General features: G+C 43.2%; 1 protein-coding gene across 3 annotated transcripts in view; it reads right to left on the reverse strand.

Annotated features, from left to right (window-relative positions):
• TRPC3 (transient receptor potential cation channel subfamily C member 3) overlaps positions 1–15,065 on the reverse strand; it is a 45,784-nt gene extending 30,719 nt beyond the window's left edge. For 2 of the 3 annotated variants that reach the window (XM_069855166.1, XM_069855167.1), the window contains exons 1-2: positions 12,181–12,653; positions 2,272–3,043 (exon numbers count right to left, since the gene is read on the reverse strand). In XM_069855166.1, the coding sequence (XP_069711267.1) occupies positions 2,272–3,043; positions 12,181–12,413 (1,005 nt within the window). In that variant the 5' untranslated portion in view covers positions 12,414–12,653. Of the gene's footprint in view, positions 1–2,271; positions 3,044–12,180; positions 12,654–14,915 lie in introns of those variants that run through there. The other variant, XM_069855168.1, reaches the window with a different exon arrangement.
• Positions 15,066–16,544: the final 1,479 nt, after the last annotated feature.

Genomic DNA, 16,544 nt, shown 5'->3' on the forward strand with positions numbered 1-16,544 from the left:
GTTCCACTATAGATGCCAAAACTGAATTACCTTATACACCTGGCAAGCTTAGCAGTTGTGTAAGCGCTATCCAAAACCAGTGCAATCTGTGAAAAAAGAGTTTTTCTTGGGTTCTCTGGTATCCCAAAATATCAATAAATAGAAGCTAAACAGCTGAGGAAAAGAAAAAAATATAGAAAGAAAAAGAAAAAATTGAAGCCCAGAATATTTTGTTCTGTTACTATTTCATATTTTAAAAACTGAAGTAATTTTTTTTTAATTTTGGTTTGAAACGAGAAGTCCAGTCAAAAATCATTGCTTTTTCTCTTCCAAAATTTCAAGAATTTCTTTTCTGAAGGAATTTGAATTCACGGTATTAGCACCTAGGATACTGCAGCTTCCCACAAATTTATATTTTTACTCGATTTTTTTCTCTTCAGTTCCAATCACCTGCATCGTCCCATGGAAAGAAAAAAGACACAGCTTGCCTTGCTTTAGCTTTTGGTGGCAGAGGTTGTAGTTTGGGTTCCTAGGGAGTTGCATAACACTTAAATTGAGTCCCTAAGCCCACTGGTGTTTCTGAACACAGGTATAACGACCACATTTATATGCTGTATTGCAAAGAAAAAGATGGATGGTAGAGTATCTGAGGTGCTAACTCAGAAGAAAAGTTCTACTTAAGAAACTGCATGAAAAAAAATGTTTGTATCCATAATCACCGAAGCAGAACACCCATAAGTCTCCATCTTGGGCACATAATACTGGAGGTGCTGTGGCTCTCAGGTTGTTGGTCCAGTTGAAAAGAAATCAGTGATAAAAAGGACTGTGCTACAGTCTCTATGTGAAGCAAATAACTGTAGTTCATTGTGTGAAGTGCATAAGTCAATAGGCTCTGTTACATTTGACAAAATTCTCTAATTCTTCAATTTTATGGTCACAAAGAGCTTCCCCAGTTTGGTACTTTTTCAGCAGACGAAAAAGAAAAATCTGACATTTTTCCTATACTCTTGAATAAATACACTGAGGAAGTACTCTATCCATTTGTCAAACTGCACAATACACAGCACAGTATGAGGGGGTTCCCACAGCAAAGGAAGAAGAGGAAATGTTTAAGCTGACTTTTACAATTCATTGGTGCATAGCACAATACATGAAACCTTCTCAGAACTGAAATCTGATTTTTAAGCTATATTTTTACTCACTGAGCTATACCTGAAGCTATTCTTTCTCAGAAGTCTAAAACTGTTTCTTCCTCTTCTTGTAAAGTTCGCTGAATTAATTTCTACCTGTATTTCTCCAGGTTGTTGTATATTTCTTCTGAGTACTCCCTGGTGTTAGCAATGTTTGCTGTTGTTTGAAAAGGTTAATGCATCTTTTACCTCTCAGATCATTTATGAAGATAATAAACAAACAAGTGGCACCCAACACTGACCCTGCAGAACCCCATTAATATTTTTGCCAAAACTAGATACAATGTTGTTAATACCACTACTCATTGAGAAAAATCTGTCATTTCCCAAGCCAAGCTTTTCTAACTACATGCTGTCTACTGGGTTTGATTTTTTAGAGGGTGGGGCAAAGGGAAAGGTAGGTGTTACTGTAATTTTCAATGTATTCAACAAAATTGAAAAAATCATGAAAAACAAAAACCAAACGCCGGGAAACAGTTAACTAAGCCATTAACTGTTTGATAAGAAGCTGAAATATCTAGGAGAGTCAGGGCATTGACATATTAAATGGGATACAGCTCAAACACAGATAACGCAACCTACATCAACAATCAGTCCAACAGCTGGTTTTGAACAACTGACATCTGCAAAAGGCATGTAAAAAAAACTGCTTTCTGTACTCTTGACAATTTGGAGACATCATTCAAAATTAGTACAAATAAAAAGAAGGGAGTAAGGTCAGTGCTGCAGTATGCTCAACAAAAACAATGCTTCTGCTTCCTGCACTGACAAATACAGCATCTAAAAATGATCTCTGTTTGCTACAGCAACCAAAATTGTTTTCCCATCTGCTGCAAGGTTATCAGAACACACACTGTCTTTTTCCAATTTTCTCCATACGCAGTAGGTGCAAAAGCAACTTCATTTCTTAAAAAAATCAATTTTAAAGGCTTATGTATTGAAAACCCAAAATCAAGAACAAAAGAGACAATAAACATCATTAAAGCATTTGCAATTAAGAAAGTAAAGATACAGAAAATGATTTCAAGCATCTAAAGACATCATGAAGTAGCAGCAACTTAAACCCGTAACAAAGAGAAATGCCAGAACAGAACACCATTACCTTGAATTCTTTTTCAATGTTGGCCAACTTGGCAAGTTCATTGCTGAGTTCTAGAGCAGTGAGTACTGGATCTTCGCTGGAGAGGGACAGATAAGCCGGACTAGCCAGTCCTTTGTATGCATTTATTCTTGACCTAGAGTGACTGAAAGAATCATGCTTTTGCTTCTCTGTACAGTCATTACATTTGCAGAAGTAGTCATGAGGTCTTTCTATCCTCGCTCCTTTCATCAACAGCATGTGCACGACTTCGTATTTTTGGCAGTGGGCAGCTAAAATTATGGGAGTGATATCTGGAGAAAAGCGGGTACCGTCTTCGTCATAAGAATAAAAATCATCATCCTGGAGCTCCTGCTCACAAGGGCTCAGAGTCAGTCGCTTATTTACTGAAAACCCAGGATGATTCAAAATTGCTTCCACTATCCTAATGTAGCCCTTGCTGATTGCGAGCAGCAGGGCATCTCCGATCCGTGCCAAGTTCTCTTTTTTTAACAGAAGTTCTGTCACTTCCAAATGTTCATTCCCTACAGCAAGCTGCAAGGCGTTTTGGCCCATGTAGTCAACACAGTTGACATTCAGTGTTTTTGACTCCTCCAGCATTTTGCGCACCACAGGTATGTTCCCATACTCTGCTGCATCTAGGAAGCGCTCTTCTTCAGCCGTAAGGCTAGTGCCCCTGTTGTTGAACATGAACGCTGGGCCTCTAATGGCCTGACGCCTTCCCTTTTCCCTCATCATGGTCACACGTCTCAGAGAAGGGCTTTCATCAATGTACCTGATGAGAAAACAGACAGGTAACAATTTCATTTGCAGTTTCCACCTCTCCTGTGGCTACAAAAATAACGACTCGGCTTGTCCCCTATCATCTGCCCATCTATTGATGCAAAGTATTCTTCACTGTGATCTTTCTGCCTCGCTGCTTGCTTGCCTGCAATCTAAAGTCACTTAAAGGTTCAGTGCCACAGGCCGTTTCTGTTTTGTCAGCATGGTCAAGATTCTTCTTTTGAAAAACTTCATCTAAGGCATCACTTCTCTTAAAAATCCTCCAAACTCTTCTCACTGTATGTATACATACATACATTGAACTGGATGACATTTAAGGTCCCTTCTAATCCAGGCTATTCTATTCCATACGTATATAAAATGAAAACACATCTTCTATACTCCTGTCAGTAGTAATTAATACTATCCTATCCACCACAGGCATCCAGGCCGATGGTTTAAGGAAGGCAATGTTTATGCTTACCATGTTGTAGTTCACAGCACTCAGAGGTGATAACAAATTTTCTTCCTGATGTCTTGCCAAGCAATACACCGTGAAGCCTGATCTCACGCCTTCTAGTGTGACTAACAGAAATGTTAACCCCAACTAGAAGATTCTACTCATGAGTCAACACGGTCTTTGAAAATTATCAGTTTGTACACATCCAGCATACTTTCTGGATGCTAGTAACTAAACTGCTCACAGATTCCAGACACTGGGCATGACCCAGGGTAGACTGGGATCAGCTCTGACTCCAGCCAGATGTCTGCAATGCTGTGGGTTATGTTTGGCCTATTTCTATTATACGTAGAATCATAGAACAGTTTGGGTTCAAAGGAACCTTAAAGATCACTAGTTCCAACGCCCCTGCCATCGGCAGGGACACCTTCCACGTCTGCCATTCCAGGAACTGTAGGGAATAAGCTATCTATTGTCATTACATCACTAGATATATGTTTTTAAAAGCCTTCATGCTTTCTTGGGAAGGTCAAAGAGCTACTGAATGAAAATTGGGATGGCAGGCTGCACTGGAGAGAGGAAACCTGGGTGTCAGAAAGTGAGGTTGTTCAGGAAAGAGAAAACCAGGGAAGCTGTGAACTCACCTCAAGAACTGGTTGCAAAAGTAGAAAGAGGGGGAAAAAAGAAGAGGAACAAAAGAAAATAAATGGTGAGCAAGCTAATTCAGAAAACAAGGAAACTGGAATTATGAACCAGTGAAGAGAGTGGCTGAGGGCAGCAGGAAGCAAACAGGAATGGTCTGAGGGAACAGACACTTGAGATGCTGCGCCGGATCCAGCTAGGTAAGGAAACTAAAAAGAAGGTTCAGAGAAAAAGAGTTGAAATGAAACTACCCAGGTGAAGAAAACAACAGGAAACAACCACACAGAAAGGTCAGAAACAACAGAATAGATGGGGACAGGTTAAAGTGGTTACAGCTGGCAGAAGAACAGAAGCATTTATGTCTGCCAGAGCAGAAGCCAAAGCCCTGGAAAAGTATTTGGGATACCATAAGCTTCCTTCACTATCATCTGCAAATAAATGTGAAACTCATCAGCAATCTCCCTTTCCTTTCTCATCCAGCTCAATACTAAGCAAGACAGCTTTCAGCTGCTATAAGTTAAATTGATTAACTTGAGGGATAGAGATCACTTGAGCTGATTTGATGGGCACAGAGACACTCCTACAGTTGATAAACAACAGATGTCTTAATAGAGAGTGTGCTTTGAATACACAGAACACTATATAGATGCTACATAGAGACAAACAGGCCTTATAAGTATCCAGTTTGGTCCTTAGATCCTCTGTTCCTCATTTACAAGAAAAGAAGAGTTGGCTGTGAAAATTACTGTATTCGCCTCCACAAAAAACACAGATGGATGAGTAAAAGGCCAGACAGAAAAGCTGCAGAGGAAATGAATCCTTCTGCCCTCAATGCAAAAGCCAGGTAATGTGTATTAGGAGAGACATGGCTCCACATAATGAATGCTGAGGGTATAATATTAAACAGCCCTTTTTAAGCAAACCCTGACAGTCTGTGAAAGGACAGAACCCAGGAAAGACAGCAAAACACGCCTCAGGCACTCACAAAGGCTACACGTTTAAGTGAAGATAGTGGAACCTTCATGGGCAGCTTCAAAACTGCATATCTTAACTGCTGCAGGCTCAAATCCACAAGCAAAGGACCAGCCTCTTAAAAGCAGGGGGTTCTTTTATCTGTGGGAACCTTCAACAATGAGTTTAACTGTACTATCACTGCACAAAATAAGCCTGTTGGCATCACTGGATTTCCCCATATGCAGCAATGTCAGCCCTAAAGGTTTTCATTTGGCATAATGATAATAATTCCATTCGGGTTATAAGAATACACCTGGCCTTCCAGCTACCTGCATCAGTTGTAATAAATGCAACAAAATATAAAATCTTAATCACTTTATCACAGCTACAAATATCATAAAAGCTAGTCCACACTCTGAACATTTTGTTATAAAACAAACAGGGAGTTCCATCGCAGACCAGGTAAAGTGACTGTTAATTCTCGTTACCGAGGGCTCTCCTGGGACACAGCATTTGATCTTCCTGCAGTTGCTGTATCTGACCTACCAGAACTGACCTGGGTGGCACTGCAGTATAAGCAATGCTAACTGGTATTCACTTTTTGAAATATGTGCCAAAAGTGCTTTGTCAAATGTGACAGGATCCGTTTTCACCTCCCTAACACTTCTTTAAGTCTATGACAAAGATTTTGTGACTCTGTTAAACACAGATGTCTTGACTGTCTTAAAGCTCAGGCACATTTCACGTTTGGGAGCACTCAGAAATAAAGATTTGAGCCCAGAGTGCACGTGGTGATCAGTCACAGCCTGCTACTACCTTATTCCCCAACAAAGTCAGAAGTAGAACCAGAAATATTGTCTTTTCATTGTTACCTTTTAAACAAGTCGTTATCATCTGCTATGTTGTTACATCTCTATTCCTTCTCCATAACACTACAAAATGTAGTTGCTTACTGTTACGAAGAAAAAAAAGTATGTGCATTAAAAAAAGTAGAAAAGAGAGAACAAATTGACTCACACTGAATTCTTGATTTAAGAAGATGCTACACTGCCATCCTCAATGTCACTCGTCTTTTATGGAATACATAGCAACACATTTCTCCCTCCATATTCAGTGTAATTTTTCAGCGTATTTGCCAATATGACACTTATTTTCTATTTTATCTATCTATTTTTCAAAGCCCACTGTCTGACACAGGTGACTCAGCTGACTTCTGTAAAAATAGATAGCTCCTTCCAAAGGTGTTGCATTAGAATATCTGCCCAATAAGGAAGATTTCCTTAGCTATAAATCTTGTGACAGAAATGACATATTTGAAGCGACTGCAGTATCTTCTCAAAATAAAGATGAAAGTAGCTTGGTATTTTAATGACTATAACACTGTCAAGACCTCCCAAAAAACTAAAAAGTAAAAAAAATCTTGTACCGCCCCACACAGCCAGAAGACTCCTAGGTTCACCTACACCTCCCTCCTCTCCTTCCCCTCTTCTCTCAGTGAATTCCAAGGCCTTGATTCCAGCGCAGCTCTGGTTGAAGTACTGCATGCAAGAAGTATCTGGTACGAGGTCTCCTATTCCATTTTCGGCTCTCCTGTTCTTACACCCAATAGTTCTAAGCTAGTCTAAAGCATTAAGAAAATCATTAAAATTTATTTTTAACTATTTAACCATTTTTGGCACATTTTATATGTAACAATCAGCAACTGAAGTAATCAAAACAACAAAATCTCAAGTCACATCTCTAAACATCATTTCACTGGCTTAAAAATATGATTAAAATAGAACTAAGTGTGCATTAATTACTTGCATTCTATTTCCCAAAGCCTTTAAAGTCCATATTCTCAACCTCGTCTCTGTACAGAGCTGACAACTAAACATTAGAAGAGGGAAGGAGAGATGGAAATTGTGATGTTCCTCTTCCAAATTCTTCCAAATAGTTGAAAGAACAGAAAAAAATTAAAATCTGCACAATGCGTGGCAAAAAAATCCACAAGAACATCAGGAAAGAAAAATGCCCACTTATTTTATGTTAATCCTTCGGCAGAGATGCACCACGATGCTAAGTTCTAGTCCTAGTACCTAGGACCATGAATAAACCATGTGGTATGCAGCAGGAAGGTGAGAGGACAGAATTCAGTCCCTTTTGCTGACACAAAGCAGCAGCTGAGCCCTTCCATTTTTCCCCACAACTGGTTTTCACATTTTGAAGCCGAAAACCAGCCAAGGGGTCTATAAAGCCTGAAGCCTCTATTTGCTGCTCAGCACAATTAAGAAGGATGGAAATGAAGAGCAGCAATGATGTTGCACCTCAGATGGACACGTTTCACTTGTCCGTACCAGCTACGCAGCTGTTTTAAGGAACCAAAGAGCTTCGCTGGCAAGAAGGATGAACTTCAGAAACTGTACACCGACCTTCAGAATCAGTCGTTCATCAGCACAAAACAAGGATGGTCCCCAGTTACAAGCTTAATTTCCTAGTCATACTGCTACTATTAGCCATTTGCCAGCTAATGAACCTTTCAGGACCTTTGCTTAACAATAAGTATCACAAGCTTCCAGACTGAGCAAGTTATGCACAAGCTGAACAGCTCACCAGTTCGTTACATACCAGGTAATGTCAAGAGACACAAAACCCTATCCTCCGTTATAACATATTTATGTTTACTTTAAATATTTTCATCTAAAATGTATGATCACATTTACTATGACCTCACACTACCTTGCATTGTTACCTCAACAGTTACTCCTGTGTACAAGGCCAGAAATTAGAGAAGTGCAACAACTGCAAAGGACTGCAGTAAGCACCATGACTCCTCTGTTTCTACCATGGATTATTTCAACTACAGTTTTCTACTCTGTTAGCCTACCCATTCCTTTTCACGTGCAAACTTTCAGAACTGCAGCAGAAGGGCAGAGATGTGGGACAAACAGTTGACCAGAGAATTCCTTGTGCTTCATTGTTCGTTATCAACAGCAGTTCAAAAGATTTATAATCTGGTTTCTAAGTCTATTTTTTTTGACACCACAAACTGTGTACAGTAAGTTGAACCAGAGAAACTGAGGTTTCATTCTGGGCCTTCACAGATCCGTAGAGCCATTTTCTGACATTTGTACTGAAGAACAGGCTGTTATTCTCTGAAATAAAATGCAATAAAAGATGTCATCAATGATTTACAAGCAGTTTACCCCACTGTTAAACTGCAATACAATATTAGTGATCTTGATTCTGTTCTAGCCCTGAAAAGGAAATTATGTTCAGGGATTACAGATTAATCAGATAAGTATATCATGGAAGTAGCATTGCAAACACACATTTAAAAGAAATGACACCAGAGTCAGCCAGAGAGATGTGGATTCTGCTTCTTGTTTTGCCAAAAGTAACCTCTGAGATCCCAGTTTTTAGATTAAAGAATGATAATTGCCTTTCAGAGAAAAGTAAGTGCTCAGACATGCACATACATATGAGCAGCATCCCTCCAAGCTTTGTTACAGCCACATGCCAGAAGAGGTTGCTGGTAAATTTGTTTTTTCACCAGTAAAAGTAGTGACATTCATATATGTTTGCATGGAAGTTTATGCATATTGCACAGAATTTGGAAATCACAGAATCGTTTAGGTTAGAAAAGACCTTCAAGATCATCAATCCCTGCACAAAATCTAAGGAGTATTAAATGAGAGTTTTCTCCTCCCTTCTGTGAACTACTGCCTGGGTTTTCCAGAAGAGGGAGGCTAATCCAGCTAAACAGCAGATCATAAATCAGGCCAGCTGCAAGATCTGACTCGGGTCTATACTCTCCCACTTGTCTGAAACGACATAATCCGTCATCCAAGATGCCCTCATGTCAGCTCACAGAAGTTCTGGCTCCAAACTGGAAAGAATTAGTCAAAAAGAAAGGAACAAAACACAACAGGACATCAGGAGGTGTACACACACTTAGCTAGTTCCTCCCACCCTACAAACTATGCAGAGCTTTTTCCCACCATTATTATCCACAAACTCCTCAAAAGAAAATACCAACTATATGAATCCCTGTGGGAAAAAAAGGACTATATTTTGATGACAGGAGTGCATCTACGCACACACAGGAAAGGACAAACGTCTCAGCAGGAAAGAATCAAGTTAACAAGGCTTCAGCAACAAAGAGTTTTAAAGCCTTTTACACTCAGTCCTATTTGTGTTCTGTCATTCCACTCAGGAAACCAAGCTACGATTTTCTGAGAGATGCAGGAAATCAGGCAGCCACTGCCTACTACATTTAGTGTACAGGTTCTGTCCACGTTTTTCCCACCGGGACATATAGTACCTTGTGAAACAAGGATTACATCCAGTCTGCAGTCTTAGTGGGAATCTGAGGTTAATTACTTTTTCCAGCGATATTCGGCACAGGAGGGAGCCGGCTGTACATTGACAGGCACCTTGCACGAGTTGCAGCTTTCAGAGCGAAGGCATTTCAAATACTAACAAAGTGCATCTTGTTGTGCAAACTACTTCACATTTTCCTGCATCCTTCCCCTTGCACTGTTTGTCAGTACTGAATATTTAGACGGCGAATGCTTTCAGTCACGGACTCTCACACTCACTTTGTGCATGCTAAAGCCTTACATGTGTCAATGTGAGCATGTTACGAGCAAACTGATACTCATTTCATCAACATACTCTGAGATTTCGGGCACTAGCACCAGGCACAAAATTTTATTTCAGAAGAAAAATCCCACTGCTATGCTAAGGATCACCACAGCGATGTAACAGGGGAAAATGTAGTTGTGGGTCTTTTGCCTCTACGCCCCGTGAGCTCGATACACTCCTGTTAATATTGATTAATGCCAGCCCTTTCATCAGACCACCAGGCAATGGCTCACAATCACTGCTATGATAAGACTCCCAGGAGAGGATCACAAGAATTACACACTGGGAGGCAATTCCGACAGAGCGAGCGAGCTCCAGGCTTGAATGCCATGCAAACAGAACTCTAGTTTTAGTCCTCGGTGGCATAAAATCCATTCCTTAGGAATATGCCAAAGCTTCTAGGAGGACACAAACCTAAAATGGGTCCAGAAGTTTAGAACCTAGCTTACAATTATCTAAGCCAGGTTCAACTGTCTGAAAACAGAGTGCCCAAGTCTTAACTAATCCTCTAGGCTCTTTTCATGGTGAACGCAGAAAGACGGGCAGCTAAAGAAAGAAGATAAATGACTACACCGGCTTGACTACTGCTATTTCCTCTCTCATCGTACCAACTACAGAGGAAGCCCAGACAAACAACTTCAGCACAACTAACTTTCAGACAGCTAAAGACTTGCGAAAGACTCCTTCGCTTGAAGTCTGGATTGCTGGCTACGGCGTATTTGTGCAGAATTTCTGCACTGGGATGGTAAAAACTTCTTATTTGTGGTTATCCCATTCTAAGTACAACTGTAAAGTTGTCTCTAGGGTGATTTTCATTTAAGTTTCTTCTATAAATGCTGAGTATGTTTTCTTAAGACTCAAAATAAAGTGTGTGTCATCTGGTAATTAATATATTTAATTAAGAACTACATATTGTAGTGAAAGTATAAAAGACTCAAGCAATCCTCAGAAGTAAGTCTATCCAAACTGTATCATGTTATAAAATAAAGTGAATAATTCATGGACAACCTATATTTTGTAAGTTAGAGGAAGGAAAGTTCACATCCCTACTAGTAAAACTGAATTGATTTCTCTTGCAGTCTAGTCATGGGCAGTGCTTTTATATATATAAACATATATATATATGATTGCATCTTAAAAAAACAATGCACTGAAATTTCCAAAGATAACATCAAACAGGATAAGATGCGTCTCAAGAGCTGAGGTTTTTCTGCACAGGTGTCCTAGATTTCTGTGGGGAGTCTGGTTTTATCAGAGCCTAGATTTTTTAGAAAATACAAGAGATGCATTAGCACTGCTAGTACAAAGGGGTGCAGTGGGTTCTCTCGGCCTCAGCTGAGCCAATAATTAGGATTTCTTGGCAGCTATGCTAGTAGCCAGGAAAGAAGGGAAAAGAAAGGGAGAAAAGAGGAGGAGAAAGGGGGAGAAAGGAGGGGACAAATGGGGAGGGAAAAGGGGGAGGAAAAAGGAGGGCAAAAGGGGGAGGAAAAAAGGGGGCAAAAGGAGGGGAAGGAAAGAAAAAAACATGGGGAAGGAGAGAAAAACAGGGGAAGGAGAGAAAACAAGGAGAAGGAGGCGGAAACAGGAAAAAAAGGGAGAAAAATAGGAAAATGGGGGGAACGGAGGGGAAAGGGGGAAAAGGAAAGAAAAAGAGGCGAAAGGGGGAGGAACGGGAAAAAAAGTGTGGGATAAAGGGGTAAAGAGGAAAAAAGGGGGAAAAGGGAGGGAAGGAGAGATGAAAAGGGCAGGAAAAAAGGGGTGGAAAGGGAGCGAGAAAGAGGGAAACGGGGTGGGAGGTGGGGTGAAAGGATGAAAGAGTTGGAATTTGTGTCCCTGCACTCCTGCCTGCCCTCTGCTACGCCATCCCCTGCCTCGCCCCTTGGGGCTGGAGGAGAGGGAGCGCGGAGCCGGAGCCAGGCAGCCAGCGGCTCGTCCCCTCCAGGCGCCCTCCCTGCATCTCCAAACCAGCCCCATCTCCTCCTGAGCACAGGGAGAGGGATGGAGAGAGGGAGGGAGGGAGGGAGAGGGATGGAGGGAGGGAGAGAGATGGACGGAGGGAGAGAGAGAGGGTGGATGGAGGGGGGGAGAGAGAGAGAGGGAGGGAGAGAGAGAGGGAGGGAGAGAGAGAGGGAGGGAGAGAGAGAGGGAGGGATGGATGGAGGGAGAGAGGAAGGGATGGAGGGAGGGAGAGAGGAAGGGATGGAGGGAGGGAGAGAGGAAGGGATAGAGGGAGGGATGGATGGATGGATGGAAGGGATGGAGGGAGGGAGAGAGCGAGGGATGGATGGAGGAAGAGAGAGGGATGGAGGGAGAGAGGGATGGATGGATGGAGGGGAAGAAAGAGAGGGATGGAGGGAGAGAGAGAGGGATGGAGGGAGAGAGAGAGGGAGCGCATCCCGGGGGCTCCCCCGCAGCTCCCGCGGGGAAGTTGGCACCCGAGCATCCTCCCTTCCCCGGTCCCCACTTACATGGTGCTGGCGAAAGGCGGGGGCGAGTAGTAGCCGTAGGGCTCCCGGAGGGTTTTAACAGCTCTGTGGAGCGGAGGAGGCTCCGGTCCCCCATTGACGCCTCTCCAACCGCGGCGCCAGCGCTGCCGCTCCTCTTCCTCTGCCTCCTCCTCCTCCTCCTCCTCCTGCTGCTGCTGCTGCGGGGGGAAGCTCACTCGCCCTTGCTCTTTGCTTTTCCTGCCCTTGCTCGACATGGTCCCCTCTGCCGCGTGCGGCGGGGAAGGAAAGAGGAGGAGGAGGAGGAGGAGGAGGAGGAGGAAAGCCCTGCCCGGCGGGGGACAGAGCGCCCGGAGAGGACAAACCCGGCAGAGCCGGGGAGGAAGAGGAGAGACGGGGCTCCCGGCGGCAGCGGCTCTGCCCCTCTCCTCTCCCTGGCATCATCCCTCGCTAGGACAGCATCCTCGCCGAGCGGGCGGAGAGAGGAGCGGCCGCCGCCGCGGCGCAGCGGGAGAACCGGAGCCGAGCGAGGGAGGGGAGGGGGCGGGCACGGGGCGGCACCGCGGGCACCGGGACGGGGACGGGGGGGGGGGACGGGGGGGGGGGGCGGCCCCTCTGCTCCGCTGAGACACACACCGCAGCCCTGCGCTCGCTCGTGGGGCCGGGCAGCGCTGTTCTGCAGCCCTGCGCTCCGATCTGGAGCTGTGCAGCCCATACTGGAGCCAATCATCCCATTCTGGAGCGCTGTGCTCAGTTCTGGAGCCCTGTGCATCCCAATTCTGGAGCACTGTGCTCAGTTCTGGAGCTGTGCATCTCATTCTGCAGCCCTGTGCTCCATTTGGGAGCTGTGCATCCCATTCGGGAGCTGTGCACCCAGTTCTGGAGCCAAGCATCCAATTCTGGAGCCCAGCATCCAATTCTGGAGCCCTGTCTCATTTCTAGAGCTGTGCATCTAATTTCTGCAGCCCTGTGCTCAGTTCTGGAGCTGCGCATCCCATTCAGGAGCTGTGCACCCAGTTCTGGAGCCGGGCAGCCCAGTTCTGGAGCCCTGCGCTCCCTTCCAGAGCTGTACATCCCATACTGGAGCCCTGCGCTCAGTTCTGCAGCTGTGCACCTAATTCTGGAGCCCTGCAGTCCATCCTAGAGTTATACATCCCATACTGGAGCCCTGCACTCGGTTTTGGAGCCAAGCATCCAATTCTGGAGCCCTGTCTCATTTCTAGAGCTGTGCATCTAATTTCTGCAGCCCTGTGCTCAGTTCTGGAGCTGTGCATCCAATTCTTGGAGCCCTGTGCTCAGCTCTGGAGCTATGCATCCAATTCTTGGAGCCCTGTGTTCAGTTTTCTTAGAATCATAGAATCATAGAATCACCAGGTTGGAAGAGACCCACCGGATCATCGAGTCCAACCATTCCTATCAAACACTAACCCATGCCCCTTAGCACCTCGTCCACCCGTGCCTTAAACACCTCCAGGGAAGGTGACTCAACCACCTCCCTGGGCAGCCTGTTCCAGTGCCCAATGACCCTTTCTGTGAAGAATTTTTTCCTAATGTCCAGCCTAAATCTCCCCTGGTGGAGCTTGAGATCATTCCCTCTTGTCCTGTCCCCCTTCACTTGGGAGAAGAGGCCAGCACCCTCCTCTCTACAACCTCCTTTCAGGTAGTTATAGAGAGCAATGAGGTCTCCCCTCAGCCTCCTCTCCTCTTCTCCAGGCTAAACAACCCCAGCTCTCTCAGCCGCTTCTCATAAGACTTGTTCTCCAGCCCCTTCCTTTATGGCAGGAAGATGTACCAGGGGAGGTTTAGGTTGGACATTAGGAAAAGGTTCTTCCCCCAGAGGATGGTGGAGCACAGGAACAGCTCCCAGGGAAGCAGACATGGCGCCAAGGCTGACAATATTCCAGAAGCATTTGGTAGGTGCCCTCAGACACACGGCGTGAATGTTGGGGTTGTTCTATACGGGGTCAGGAGTTGGACTCTATGATCCTTGTGGATTCCTTCCGACTCAGGACTTTCTATGATTCTAAATCTCTGTCCTTGTCTGAAGAAGTATTCCTCCCTGCAGTGGAAACAGCTGCAATTAAAATTTTCAGATGGAAAGAGGCTCTTTTGACTGGCTGATAAAAGCAAGTCAGGATTTCCAAAGTGTTCCAGACGTCTCTGCCTCAGACTTGACTGGTTTAAAAATCAGTGGGAGGATGTTGAGGCGCCCATTGCATGTAATCAGAGCTAATTGCACACTATAGATACCCGTCACAGAGATTCTTGCTGTACAGAGACATGTTAAATCTTCTATTATTAGGAGATTTTTGGTGCACTATGCCATAGGGAATATTAACCCGTGACAAAACCGCAACCCCGTTAAAACTGAGGTGGAATGTGTGGAGTTTCATACACAGAGCATGCAGGATATTTATACAGAGATGATGTGTGTCAATTTATGTATGAGGTCCGACACAAAAAAACTATGAGACTAACCCTATAGCCAAGAGTAGGATGGTAGAGACAGAGATGGTTATGTTGGAACATGTTCTAACCTCTCACAATGAGACAAGGCTCAACATGATTGCTTCATTCAGTACAGCTGGACACATGTTCTAATAGAGATGATTTCTTATCCTCGGTCAGAAAATGTGGGAAGAGAGAGACAACGAGGAGGTTATAGTACAGTTTCTAGCCTGTCACAGCAACACAAGCCTCAGCTCGATTGCTTCATTCAATACGAGTGGATGCATGTTCAAACAGAGACATTTTCTTACCCACAGTCAGAAGACATCGATGTGCAAGAGTGAACAGCGAGTTAATACCAAGTTACTTGTGAAACTGAAGAAATCTATGATGGAAGCTTTTTAATTATTGACTGAGGCTAACGGGGAAGAGATCCCAAAGATTCAATAGTACTCAAAGGAACCCATTTTTTGTTGGTAGATGTGAAAGCAAAAGCAATGGAGATGCTCAAGAGCCTTTCAGAAAATGACCTGTGGAATTGCTTTGAATGTTGGCAGCATTGTATACAGCTGTGTGTCAACTCAGAAGGGAACCACTTTGAAGGTGATCTTAATTGCTTTTCTTAATTTGTTAAAGAGTTACAGGCATAATCTTCAGGTTTTTGTCAGACATCATATACAATAAAGCTATTCCTTTGTCCACATACTGCTGAGATGCCATTTTTCTCCGGCTTTAAACTTTTTTTAAGCATTATGTGGTTATCAGTATAAACTTGCATGAATCTGTATTCAAAACCGCAGGCTCTACTGAAATTGAAATTCATGCAAGTTTTCCAGTTACTTCAGAGAAAGCGGACTTTAAATCCAAGCAATGACTACTTAGAATTCCCACTGCTGAGCATCATTAAGTAGTCTCTTAGTATAAAACACTCATTACCTCACATTGTACACTATCAGCCACGGTTTGCCTTTGTTGTTTTCCATATGTACAAAACTGGAACTCATGAAGCACAGGAAAAATAAATGCATGAGTTTCACAGAGATAATTTACTCAGCTACAGCTTTGAAGAAAGATTTGGGTTTTGGGTTTTGTCAGTTTAATTATTTTGCATCTTGAACTATTTGCAGAAGTGTTTTTTATGTCTTTGGTCACACACAAAAACCCATTGAGCTTCAGTGGAGTTAGGTACATGGTAGAGCATATTTTGCTCTCTAAGAAACTAATATATTGTGTAGCTGCTGTAACTTTGAAGTACTTGGGGTTATTTATCTAGGACAGTCTAGGTGCCTAACCTAGTTATACATACTGTATCACTGTTATATATTTTAAAGCATAGCCATGCATTAAACTTTGTATTCTTGCAGAAGCCCTTTGACATAAAAAATTATACTGTTCTATTGTATTTATTTTTCCAAAAACCCCTCCGTGTTATTACAGTGGGCTACAGGAATTCACATTCATTTGCCTCTAGAATTTGCCTTGAAAACAAAACATAAAAGTACAGCTGAAAGTAGATGAGATTTGCTCTTGCTTCCCAAATGTGTGCTCAGAGCAAGGGTACTACAGATCACTGTTTATTTTCTTTTCAGAAATAGAAAAAAGATGGGTTTAATATTGGCTCTTAGTTTTAAGAAAGTTGCACTGTTGCTTTTTCTTTTGCTTTTCCCATCGCTGATTTGAGTTACATGGTCTATGGGCTGTGTTTTTCATTATTTGAATATTGTCTAAATACTGATTGGTTTGCTGTTTCTACAATGAAAGGTAACAACAACTATCCATCCAAGACACTGATAATGCTTGGTTTGGAAGTCATCCTTACAGAAGCCTTTATGAGACATACCTCCATTTCAAGGAGTAAAATGACGATAACTCTCCAAGTAATTACAATACTGAGCATTATAGTATGCACCGGCTTGCATTCAAACTCTATAGCACAATAA

The sequence above is a fragment of the Phaenicophaeus curvirostris genome, chromosome 4 (genome assembly GCF_032191515.1).
Source record: "Phaenicophaeus curvirostris isolate KB17595 chromosome 4, BPBGC_Pcur_1.0, whole genome shotgun sequence".
NCBI classification, from domain to species: Eukaryota; Metazoa; Chordata; class Aves; order Cuculiformes; family Cuculidae; genus Phaenicophaeus; species Phaenicophaeus curvirostris.